Source organism: Epinephelus fuscoguttatus, linkage group LG9 (assembly GCF_011397635.1).
Source record: "Epinephelus fuscoguttatus linkage group LG9, E.fuscoguttatus.final_Chr_v1".
In the NCBI taxonomy this organism is placed as follows: Eukaryota; Metazoa; Chordata; class Actinopteri; order Perciformes; family Serranidae; genus Epinephelus; species Epinephelus fuscoguttatus.
Genome location: NC_064760.1, coordinates 23,519,425 through 23,532,485, shown reverse-complemented (window position 1 = coordinate 23,532,485; position 13,061 = coordinate 23,519,425). Strand labels below are relative to the sequence as shown.

Genomic DNA, 13,061 nt, shown 5'->3' with positions numbered 1-13,061 from the left:
GTAGTTACAGAAAATTATCTGGTTACAGTTTATTTTTGAATGGAAGAACCTCCAGACTCCAGAGTTTATATGTGTTTCAGTTCAGAGGAGCTGGAGTGGGCAGTAGAATTAAGATGGAGGCTCTGTTTCCCTGTTTATTTGTCAGAATAAACAGAGGTAAATCAGGAAGAGATCCCAGTGTCTTTTCTCTTTAACCAACACAATGCGGAAGCCCACTAGTTACAAGTTACAAGGTTCATTGACAGGTTGCACAAAACACTTTGATTTTTACTTCTCCTTAGCTGAGGGACTTACACGGTTGCACAGAACCCCTTAAAAGGTTTCCTTAGTTGAAGAAAAACATTAACGCATTTATTATGTTGAAAGAGATTTTACAGCAGTAAAAGATAGTTTGTTTGCTTGGACTCATGCTTGTGATGCCTGTTATTGTCCCACAACGTTGGCTTATAGTTAGTGAAAAAATGGCGAAAGACAAAGACGACAAGAAAACCATATTGGTCAGAGGAGGAAAAGATTATACTTCTGGAGAAATGAAGCTTAGCATAAGTTCAATCAGGAAAACTTTCTCTGTGCTCATCCATTCACAATTCTCTCCCTCCCACACCCACTGCTTCCTCTAATCAGCTGACTATGGGTGTTCACTCCTGTTGTTATCCAATCAAACTTTGCCACGGTACCTTAAGTTGTTGTTTTTTTTGTTAACCTTGCTTTAGTTGCTAAGGTCTTTCGCGCAGTGGTCTAGGGATTCCTTGCGTATAAGACCAAGACATGGAGAAAACCCTCAACACTTAAGTGAACATTTTAAGGAAACATTAAGGAGAAGACTTAAGAGTGTTTTGTGCAACCAATTTCATTTTAAGGGAAACCTTATCTAGGACTTCAAGGAAAATCTTAACTTTTTTTGTACAGTCAGCCCCAGATTTTACCCAGCTAACACTTTCACTCTGATAAAACTTGATGCATCAGGTATGCAAGTACAGCTCCATAATTTATGCCATTGACATTGACATGACATTTTTAATTAACCACAATCCTCCTCAGCTGCATTTATGGATTAGGATTTAAATTTATTATATGATATCAGACTAAAAAAACTGTTCTGAGGATGATTTATTTTTCACTGTGCCGGTGGTGGTGTGCCGCTGTGGAGTTATCTTTGACCTCACCCTCTCACTCCTGCCCAATGTCAACCACATCAAAACATCCTTCTTACACCTCTGTAACATTGCCCTCGCTCTCACCTACTGCTGCAGAGATGTTTACTCATGCACTTGTAACATCCAGGCTTGACTACTGCAACAGTATCCTCTATGGTACCACAAACAATGCCCTTCATAAACTCCAGAATACAGAGAGCTCTGCCGCCCGCCTACTTACTAGCACCTGCTCTCATGACCACATCACCCCAGTCCTCTACGACCTCCACTGGCTCCGGGTTAAACACAGGATAAATTTCAAGGCTGTGCTCACCACCTACAGTGCCCCTCACAACCTGGCACCCCCTGTATCTCTCTGCTGTGTTTTAATTCCCTTATGGATTCAATCTGTTCTGTTGATTTTTTTTTACTTAAATATTTTCACTATGTGAAGCCCCTTTGAGGACTTTAAAGAGCACTATATAAGTCAGATATGTTATTATTATTATAAAAGCCTATTATGCAAATTCCGAACTCCTCTGGTTTGATGTTGAACTCAGCCACCAGCTGCTTCAACATTCAACTGTTTTTCTTTTTTTTTTTTTTAATTTCTGGTTGTGTACAAAGCAAACTTTTGGTTACAATGGGACCCAAATATTTGCAGGAGATGTTCCTAATCTTGGCTTTCAGGAAGATGTGCTTGTTGGAGGAGAAGGTACAGCGAGAGGATGGATTAAGTGAGGATAGACGAGGATGAGTGAGGAGGGAAAGCGGCAAGTAAGACACGAGTGGCCGGCACAGAGAAGGGATAAAGGGATAGAGTGTCCAAGGAGAAGTAAGGACACAGACAGAGGACAGCAGGGAGGGATAGAAAAAGAGGCCCAGTCAGACATCACTGAGCTGGATGGAAAAAGAGGACATAAAAAAGATGGATTAAGTGGAGATCACAAACAGACAAATATAAAGTAAAGGATTTTTTTTCCTTTTAGTATTTTGCTGTTAAACTGCGACTTAGACAAGGAATAAATATTTCATACACAATGTGTGCACTTCTCATTGCAGATATGGCTGCACAGCTGACGGAGATAATAACTGACATCACAGCATTATACATTTGTATCTATTTATTACTGATGTGTCATGACAGAGTCAGACCACCAGATGACAGCACTGATGAAGGTTGCCTTCATTGGCCACCAGGAAGTGTACAGTCCAGTAGCCTGCAGCCTGCGGCAGGTTTTCATGCTGTAGAGGAGTTTAAGTTCTGTCACTAAAAGTTCTGTGATCTTGAAGGGTTTAATATTAAGTTTAATATTCTGAAATGAATCAAGTAGACACACAGATCCAGCACAGGAAGGTGTATATTTCCATTAAAGGCAGACAAGTAGGGAAGGCAGATATTATTAGTGTCTGAGGCAGGTTTTGAATCTTAATGCCCCTCTTGTCATTCTGAGCTTAAATATATTTACAGATTCACAAAATAACTCTTTGCTCCATCTGCCTATGTATACTCTTAATGTTTGTTGCAGTCACTTACACCCGTACATATGCATATGCATGCGCATGTATTTGCTGACTGAGTATGCTGTGCTGCCATCGAGCATATTTCATCAAACATCATTCTTCATCTAAATGACAAACACACCCTCATCTTCTAGTGCCCCAGCTCGGGTTTTGAGTTATTGGTGACATTTTTACACAAACACTCATCTGATTTGCTGCTCCTCATCTGATGCAGCACAACAATGATTCAAGCACCTCCTGAAAGCTTTTACATTTTATCATGTGGTGTCAGCTTGGCCTTTCCTGGGGAAAACGGTATGGTAGATAAGAAGAGAGGTAATGTGGCATTTGGTGGAGCGGCAACAAAATTATGCTTTTCAGATTAAATATCAAAAGAATTGTGAAGTCATCAAGAATAGTGGCAGTGACAATGGCTAAGAAAACAAAGCAAAGAGTGTCACGTACAGGAAGTCAGACTGATCTTTGGTGAACACCAGAGAAATTAGTGAATCAAATGAACTCCTAGACATCTTCAAAAGTTAGAGTTTAGACTTTTTAAGACTTTTTTTAATGCTCGCACTGTCGCAAAGACCAAATTGACCGTGGGGATCAGAGATAATAAATAAAATGTAGGCTGTAAAGCCACCAGTATACCTCTATGTATATGTAGAATGAGAAGGTGTGTGGACACTGTACTAAATAAATGAGTAAAGAGACCGAGCAACAATTATCAGATTTATCTGAAGAAAAAAAAACAAACAGTAATGTAAATAATTATATCAGAATGCACAATACCAGTACAAACAACTCACAGTAAATTATACCAATATGTATAGTATCAGTACAAACAACAGTAGACACGTAAGGGATAATGTATAGTGAGCCGGTGACTGTTGAAAAATAACTCCCGACAGGGGAATGGAACCCCGACGCACAGCGGAGTTATTTTTCAACAGTCACCGGCTCACTATACATTATCCCGCTTAGAACATGGCTTACTACTAAAACATTCAAATGTTACAACTGGCATCAATATTATTAAACTGCTGGCAGAGTGTATTGACAGAGGAGAGGCGTTCACCAGACAAACAGGAGCGGAGGAGAGGATTTTACTCCACTTCTCCCGGTCTGAGAGGCTGGGTGCCCAGTAGCTGCGGCAGCGGCGGGGTGGGGGTATCACTGTTCGAGGGCTGCCGTAGAATGGCAACGACCGACCAACACTCGCTACCCGGTCCCTGTCTGCGGCGATTTGCGATGCTGGCCAGCTAGGAATGAACTAGCAGCCAGTACAGTACAGTCCTCTCTCATCTAGCTAACATTTAGCCATGTTACTTACTGATCCATTAGAAAGAAAGCTAGCTGGACATCGGTTTTGAAGCCTCTTTAGTCATGGAGCTCCCTCCATCTCTTGAACGCCTGACTGAGGTTTACTCTTGTTTTTCCTCTTCTTTTATCACTCTCCTTTTTGTGCATCTTCACCTCCTTGGACAGAGGAGCTCCTTTTCTCTTGGGAGGCTGTTTTTCACTCATCTCCAAACTTTGTCCGTCTGCCATTGTGCTCCTGACTCAACTATCTCATGCCCAACTCCTCATAAGGACCAGCTCCAGTCCCTGATTGGCTGACCAACCTGTTTGGCAATACATGACGCATTTCCTGCTGTAAAGCAGATTTTCTTCCGCGAAAATTCGTCCCCGGGGGCAGAAGCTTATTGCAAAGATTGCAAAGCCATTAAGTAGCCTATGTAAACGCTGATAGTCTGATTTTACTGTGTATACTACCCTGTGCAACCCACATTATTTTCATAATGATATATATAGGCAAAAATGCTGTCTGTTTCTTCTTTAAATAACCAGTTTTTGTTGAATTTGCACTTCCCCATGTTGTTCAGGGAACAGTGCTAGCTAGCAGACAGTGGATCCTCTGCATCCTGGCTGGAGACGAAAGTTTTGTTGGTTTCACTGTTCTGATCTACCTGACATCAATGCAGGAGGCCTTCAGTAAATTACTTTAAAAAATAGATGTAACTAGTTACCATCAGATTTTAAATGCAACGTCAGAAAAAACAATCTACTGTATAAATTCCTACTTCCTATTCCTAAAGATTGATTTAAGACCGGTTAAAACCAATTAAGGCCTTCTTTTTTAGTGCATTTAAAGACTTTTTAAGCATCAGTGTGAACACTGCTAAATGCTTACCGAATGTGAAGTAGGCGATTTCATCAGGCAGTGAGGCGTTACTGAGGTCTTCGTCTGGAACGTGCATGTCCACGTATTGCTGGGCTTTGGACGCCTTGAGGAACGCCATGAAGCGTGCTGTGAATGACGCCACGAAGATGGACAGCATGCCAAAGTCCAGAACGTTCCACAGGTGCATGATGTACTCTCGCGGCCCGTCGGTCCAGATCTCCTTACACTCTGACCAAATCATACCTGAGGATGGCAACACAAATACACACATTGTGGAAAGATGGGAAATACACACAAGATAGGTACAAATAAAAGAGGGGCAGGGTTTCCACACTAACTTTTCCATAATATTCATCCCCATTTCCATGATTTTATTTAGGTAGTTTGAAATGGGAAGGCCTATTTAATGATAAAGCCATACACTGAGGTGTAGTGGAGTGTATACACAGGCATATGGGGTATACATATTTCTGTTTCTGTCCATTTACACTATATACACCTATCAGCCAAAAAGCCACTGCAGTATATAGGAGAGTAAACCCACTTTCTCCTCTGTAACCTGCCCATCTACCTAGCAGTACCCCCACTTTATGAGCTACCACTACACCACTGGTCATACATTATTAAACAAACACTTGCAGGCATTAAGCAAACTACTAGCACTAACTTTACTCACTCATTAGACATTCCTGTTGCCAACTAGCTCCATATGCCAATAGACCAGACCAGCACTTATGGATACTTTGCAAAATGTCAACACTGCACCCCTTCTTAAGGGATAGACAACAGGAGATCCTGTAGATGTCAACACATTTCACATCTGTTTGCATTGTAATTTTGACCAATCTGTATGCATTTATTTCTTGCTAAACAAACATTTCTTTTATGGACATGTCTTAAAATGTTTTTGCGGAAGCAATGTTTTAATAAATTAGGGCTGATCGTGTCCCTTCAGTCTTGCCAACACAGTGGCCGGACATTGCTTATCCATACATCTATACATGTATAGACGTCTGAATCATGATACCTTTTAAGTCCATCAAATAGCTATATGATTTTAACTGTCACTAGCATCATAGAACGCACTAACAGTAAATATTCAGTTTCTTATGAGTCTCAAATCTCAGTGTGAAAGTCTAGATTTTAGCAGGTCTAGATTTTAAATTAGTGATACAAGAAATGTACTTAGCACAACGTGTTTTAGGATTTTTAAGAGCATATTTTGAACAATAAATAAATAAATATAATGCCAAACCATTTCCAGGTCTGAAAAACAGTTTTTCAAAATTCACAACTTTTCTAGGAACTTCATGACCGTGGCAACTCTGGAGGAGGTTCCAACAGGCACTCATGTAAACATAAAGAAGTTTATACATGCACAGACAAACGTGAACATATGTTGACAACAAAGTCTATACTAAATACTCAACCATTCAGGTGCACACACATACACACACACACACACACACACACCCACACATGCACACACACACACACACACACACACACACTCAAAATGAAAACCTAATTCCTCCTACGCAACCTCTCTGTCATTCTCTATTTGGAGCCAAAACAAGGGGAAAATTGCTTACTGAAATGGCACCCTGATCAGTATCATCTCTGTAACAATTACCAGGCCTTCAGAGCATGCTGCTGGAATTACAATTACCCTGCTCCACCTAAGCCTCCACTCACTTCACACACAAACACACGCACGGACAGAAACACACACCAAAGCACCTGCTGCCAAAAATCACCCCAGATGGGCAAATAATGGTGCCATTACACGTAAACAAATAAAAACACAAGCGTATGTGCACCAACATACACAAACCGCTCACATAATGTTGTTAGATGTGTGTCTTTGTAGATGAAAGGAAGAACATCAGCAGATGGGAAGCAGCTGAGGTCTGACAGATATTGCTACGGGCTATTTATCTGTTGAGTTTGTCTTTGTGTCACCCCCGTCTATCTGCCTGTTTCTTCCTGCCGGTTTTTTTGTGTGGCACACACTCCACCCCTCCCTTTACTTTCACCCGTCTCCCTCAACAGCTCCCATCTTTCATCCATTTTTCTTTCTCTCTACCCCTCCATCTAATATGTGACATGCTCTATCATCTCAGTCATGTTAAACCTGAAACACATTTGAGTTTTATATAGTGTTAGGGAAAAGGAGAGTCTTTGCTTTCTAATAATGCCAGTTTAGCTTTTGTACTCCACATATTAAGCAAAACATGTGACATTACATAAGGACTGTCACTGATGCATGCTTTTGAGACAGGGGCCTTAAAAGTTTATTGTGTTGTACCCTCAGAGTTTGATGACAGAGGACAAAGCCCATTGGCCTTCCAAACTGGGAGAGCATGTTGTACTCTGGGGCTGTCTCAGGGTGAAAAATACACAGAGAAGCTGGGGGACGCTTTTTTTTCTGTTGCCAGCAAGATAACAAAAACAAGTATACCCAACAACACTGTGCAGGAAGACGTGAAAATATTGTTTATGTTGAAAGGACTGTGCTCCATTTGATGAACAAAGTTAGCAATGGACTTTAAGTACGTCTGGACTAAAGTAATGTATATGTATAACTGAGGAATGGACACATATTCTGTTTACCATGCTGGTCAGTCTGCATGGATTACATTTTGGTACTCATGGAATCCAACCAAGCTAACGATGTGTAGCATGTTGATATTAACAACCATTTAAGCATCTAGCATTTATTTCAATGCGCAATGCTAAGCTGCTTAGAACTAGCTCGAGCAGTTTGGCGGGCTCAGTGGGTTTAAAGAGGCTTTAATATTCTAAAAGCCAAGACTTTGTTTGAAATCACATGAAAAGCCACTGTCCTGGACACTGCCTTGTTGCTATGTAGTTAAGCCTTTCATTCATAATTTCAGGGATACATAGAGGGAGGGAGATAGGCGCTGAGGAGGACCAGAGTGCGGTTGACAAGTGTTTGATGCTAGCTTGTCATTGTGCCTTTACAAGCTTCAAAACTGTATGAATTTGGAGATAAGAGTTTCATTTTCTGAAAAACATGACTTTATTTAAAATGAAACGAAAACTTACAATGACCAAAAATCAAGATGGTGATATACAACCATGTTTAATTAGAAATGAATGCTTGATAGAGAACACCATATATTTCCTCAGCACCACCTTTTGGGCACTTGAGCTTATCCTTAGGACTCAGTATGGCCACCTTACTGCGTCAGCTGGTTTGGCCTGTGCTACATCCAACCAGGAACCTTCTATTTGATCTTTAAAAGATAAAAGAGAATGAATTTTTGTATTGCCATAGCCTTGGCTTTCATCCAGTTGGTTGGCATGGCGCCGTATTAATCTTTAACTCTGTCTCATATCAACATTGGGCAACAAGGTTCACAGGTTCTTTGCAGGAACTTTACTGATTTCAGTACTTTTGATTATCATCAAAAACTTTCAAAACGTAGGTAGAAACATGGCCATGAACCTCTTTTGCCTGCATGCGGACAGTACATCATCAATACTGATTAAAAAATACACTTCATAAAGAAAATCCACCATGTAACATTTTGCCTCGACTCTCTTATATGCTGTATCAAGGTTATCTCTTATCATGACGGGGAATCTGCCTCAACAGTGACTACCTTACATCTATTTGCATTTTAATTGGCTGCAACTGAGCAGAATTTCAAAGACTGGCAGGGTGTGTGTGCGCACCATGTGTGTGTGAGAAGGTGACTCACCCAACACCCACTTCATGATCAACATCTCAGTCCAGGAGAACTGGGTGGTCTTGACCCTGAACACTTGTCGTGGGTGGTCTGTGATGGTCTCGTTGGGCAGGTTCTTGACACCCTCAAAGCGGTCGGAGGCGTTGACGACCAGCAGACCCAAGAAGATGGTGAAGGAGACAGCGTGAGCCACAAACTTCATGAAGGGGCTTCGCAGGATCTGACCGAGCTGGATGTGAGAAGATTGAGAACATAATAGGATAAATCTTCCATTGTGAATTTGTTGTTCCCAAATATTAACCAAGAATCAACTGTTAAATGAAGGTTAAAGGTAAACTATGCAGGGTTTTCCTAAAAAACAATGTACAGACACACACAAATGCAACCACTCAATCATCAGACCCATTAGAAGTGTGCTGTGGTGTATTTATCTGCAGAGTCTCTGCACTCTCTGTAGATTCATGACTAAAACTGTGTACACACAAAGACAGAAATGTGCATATGCATTCTGTACGTCAGATTTATAAAGCTGCACATTACATATTTCCGTTTAATAAATCTCAATCATTGTGGAATTAGGTGCATGTGCACGAGCCCCATTGCCACTCCCACAGTTTGTTATGAATGGCTGTTGTAACGTCCTTAAACACATGTTTGCATATTGATAATCAACATAGAAGAAAAGCAGTTTGACTGACTGTGTCACATTTCAAGGCTCTCAGGTGGATAGCTGCCATTATGCAAACCATCACTGCGGAAAAATGTCATCATCAATCATCATCAGAAGTACAATCAATGATTCATTCATTCATCGTCCATGTTGCTGACGTTACCTAGTGCTTTACGGTTCAGGATCAAATTAATGATCATTAACAGGGAGACAATGGTTCAAGCGTAAATAAAAATATTGATTAAATTCATCGCTCACAAATAATTTAAAATTAAGTTTATAAATATGTCTTTGATTGACATCTTACAAAGCACCCTGCAGTAGGCAAAAATAACAAAATCAGTGAAACTGGCAAACAATAATTTTCAAATTAATCTTGTTCCTGCAGCTATCTCAGCTAAAACTGCGCGCACACCTGGTCTGAAGAATGGTGAAGTGAAAACATTCTCACCTCACATTCTTCCTTTATAAATGCCAGTTTGTGTGTGAGAAAAGGTTTTTGTGCATATGTATCGTCTATACATCTGGCTCTGATAGTAGCAGGCCGCCAAGAGGAAGCTATGAAAAACATGGACACAGTGCTGAAAAAAAACAACCCAAATATAGCAAGGTGAAACTCCGAGCAGACAAAGTTTGTTCCAAAAGGAAAATTAATGTGGGGCTGGCTTTCACGGAGAGCAATGAAGGAGTGGATGGCGATAACGAACAAGGCAAAGTTGGCCTGTTTTCTGCTGGATAGGTAAGTGCCAGTGGATAGTTTAGTTAGTTTATTATGGCATCAGCTTTTACAACAAATGTAACATTCCTAAAATAATACAGTTACTTACCATGTACTAACAAGCAGTGAAGGGAGGTGGGGCCCAGTTTGAATGTTGTGTTTAAACACAGTAACTGACAATTCCTGCATTGTACACCTTTAAGGACAGATTATCTTTACGGAGAGTAGGGCTGCCCCTTTATAGTTGACCAAACCTTAGTCGACCAGAAAAGTCATTAGTCTGCAAGATTTCATTGGCCGCTTAGTCGCAGAAGAAAAAACATAAACAATATTATGAGCTGCGCCTTGTCAGAATAAATCAAAACCTATATGACTGGACCATGTGGGAATTTAATTTGAAAAGACAAACACAGGAAAAGGCCACGTTCAGCAGTCAGACAGGAGTCAGGTTACAAACCAATCACAGCCGACAGATATCTTTCCCTTCTTCTGTAAATATTCAGTCTGATAAATACCGAAAAGTTGATCATGTTAGTGCAGGGCTACCCAGAGCTTTACATCTGTCCCACGGACCATACGCCTACACACTTATAAACAGCACCTGGAAGAAGATCAGCTCTGCACTCAGGGTTTCAGGCAAACAGGCTATACGATGCTCTTGGAAGCTGGCACAAAAAAGGCACAAGAGTGCTGGTACCTGCGGTTGTTACACAGGTTAGTTGATAACATGTCGGGCAGGAAATCCAAAGTGTGGGATCATTTTGAGAAGGTCAAGGACGAACCCAAGGTGATATGTAAACTCATCTTCATTGTTCGACTACAAACATGATGTATCATCTGAAACATGTCAGTAGCTACATGCCCATTAGCCACTTAGCACAATCATTACTGCTTTGCCGACAGCGTCATTAACAGGTGGCTCACTCAGTGTGTGACGTGCACTTGTAGACAAAATATAGGTCTATATTAATGAAGGTTCATTAGTACAGTTTTGTATTTCTCTGTAATGTAGCAGAGTGTATGTTACTGATACTATTTTTTCTCACACCTTCAACTCAAACTGTTGTGTTGCCCCGCCCAAAATATAACACTGAATAATTAAATGAATATAGTAAACATGTGGGCGACTAGTCGACTACTGGCCCTAAATGATGACTATTGGTCGACTAGGAAAATTCTTAGTTGGGGGCCCTAAGGGAGGGAGAAGTAATATTTGTTGACAAATGCCTTTGTGGATTTTGCACATTAAGGGGCAGCACAACAAGCTGTAAACACAGTAGTGACATTATCACCTTAAAAAGTTGACATGAATGTGTTAGTGAACAGTTTCATAGAAACAGAGCGACATTTGCATTCCAATGTGCGTCTGAACTGTGTACGGTATTCTCTCACCTTCTAGCTCTACTTTGGTCTCCACCAACCCCCCGCCCCCAAAAATCAAACGATATTGTGTCACTTATTAAGCTTTACAAATGTGCTGAATGCTTCTTCTTCTCATGAAAAATTTCCAAAGCTGATGATGTTTTTCAAACATTTGGAATCCTGCGTTGTTTACCACCATGTTGTCCTGGCTAGCAGTCCTCTTCTTCTCTGCCATTGTTTGCTTCTTGCTGTGTTTCTTGGCACTTTACAACCCCCTGTAGCTCAGTGGAATAATGTAAAACCATTGGCAGGAATGTGCAGGGACCCATTTATTTGTATGGTTTGTGTTCATTTGTGTTTGCGAGTACAACTTGTAAATTTGTCTTTGTTTCAGGGAATCAGACTGTTGATACATGTTTCAGCCGTGTTTTCTTGGAACACTTAAAAAAGTGATTATACAAAAGAGTAAAATCGCAGCCAAACATAACATCAGTTTTTATTTACTGAGATAAATTAGTGCTCATGCCTTTTTCAGAGATCCACAGTTTTTGGCCCTTGGAGATCAAAATCAGAACAGCATCACTAAACAATCATCTTAGCAGGAAAACAGCAGCTGTTGTAATTCACGAATGTGCCACACAATGCCAGAGTAACTAGATGCCAACAATCGGCACAGTTTGTGGAAATGCACCATATGGGGAGATCGTAATGCAAGCGTTAAACATGCCACCACACAGAGGGACATTTTTTATAATTGCACAAAATACGCCAAGATAAACAAATTTACATCCAGGCACACACACACACACACACACACACACACACACACACACTTATTTGACATGCCAACATTCGCCACTCTCTAAACCTGCTGTGTTCAATATTAACTACCCACAGGTTTTCTCCTCGCTCTGCGTGCACAGTGACACATCAGATTCAATAGCTGTCCCCATGCCACACACACACTACTAAACCCTGTGGGAAGAGGTTGCCTGGTGAATCTTAACCCTGCACTGCCTCTGTGGTGATAAGGCTGATCCATTTCACCCATCAGCTTAAATGAGATGGTCATCCTAGATCAGGCCTACTGCTGTGTGAGGACTGCAAACCCCATGGGTTGCTTTTTTATCAGCGTGATGGTGACAAGAGCTGAGCCTCTCCCCTTCAAAGAAATGGTGACCACTGGCAGCATGCGCATGCAGACTACATAAAAGAGATTGGGTGAGAAATGTGAATCTCAAAAGGCCAGAATGGAGCTACTGTGTCCTTTATTATTCCCTAACATATTTTCACCTGGGAGAAGCAGGCTCGACGTCGACTGTGTACTGACAGGCATCCATACTGAATAATTTATCATCCATACATGAGCACAGACCCTCTGTCATACTGTAGATATACTGTATGTACATTTTCATACATGTTCAAGTGTGTGTTCTTGTTGCCATTCTCTCTGTGACTCACACAGATACACAGGAACAAAGGAAGACCGAGACAAGGATCAAGATCCAGATCAGGAAATCCACAATAAGATAATCAGAAAACCAAAACACTGGGGTCCGTCCTGTCCATCTGTCATTTTGGTCTTTCTTTCTTTCTTTCTTTCTTTCTTTCTTTCTTTCTTTCTTTCTTTCTTTCCTTATTTTCTTTCTTGTTTCCATGTTTGTGTCCTTGTTTGCTTTCCTCATTTCCTTGTTTCTTTCTTTCCCTCATTTACTCCTGTCTTTTGCTTTGTTTGCTGTTTTTCTTACTATACTTCCTTTCTCTCTTT

General features: G+C 40.9%; 1 protein-coding gene across 1 annotated transcript in view; it reads right to left on the bottom strand.

Moving 5' to 3' along the window:
- LOC125894890 (short transient receptor potential channel 7-like) overlaps positions 1-13,061 on the bottom strand; it is an 85,407-nt gene that overhangs the window by 40,455 nt on the left and 31,891 nt on the right. Inside the window, exons 5-6 of the mRNA XM_049586559.1 lie at positions 8,556-8,772; positions 4,837-5,070 (exon numbers count right to left, since the gene is read on the bottom strand). Coding sequence (XP_049442516.1) covers positions 4,837-5,070; positions 8,556-8,772 — 451 coding nt within the window. The remainder of the gene's footprint in view (positions 1-4,836; positions 5,071-8,555; positions 8,773-13,061) is intronic.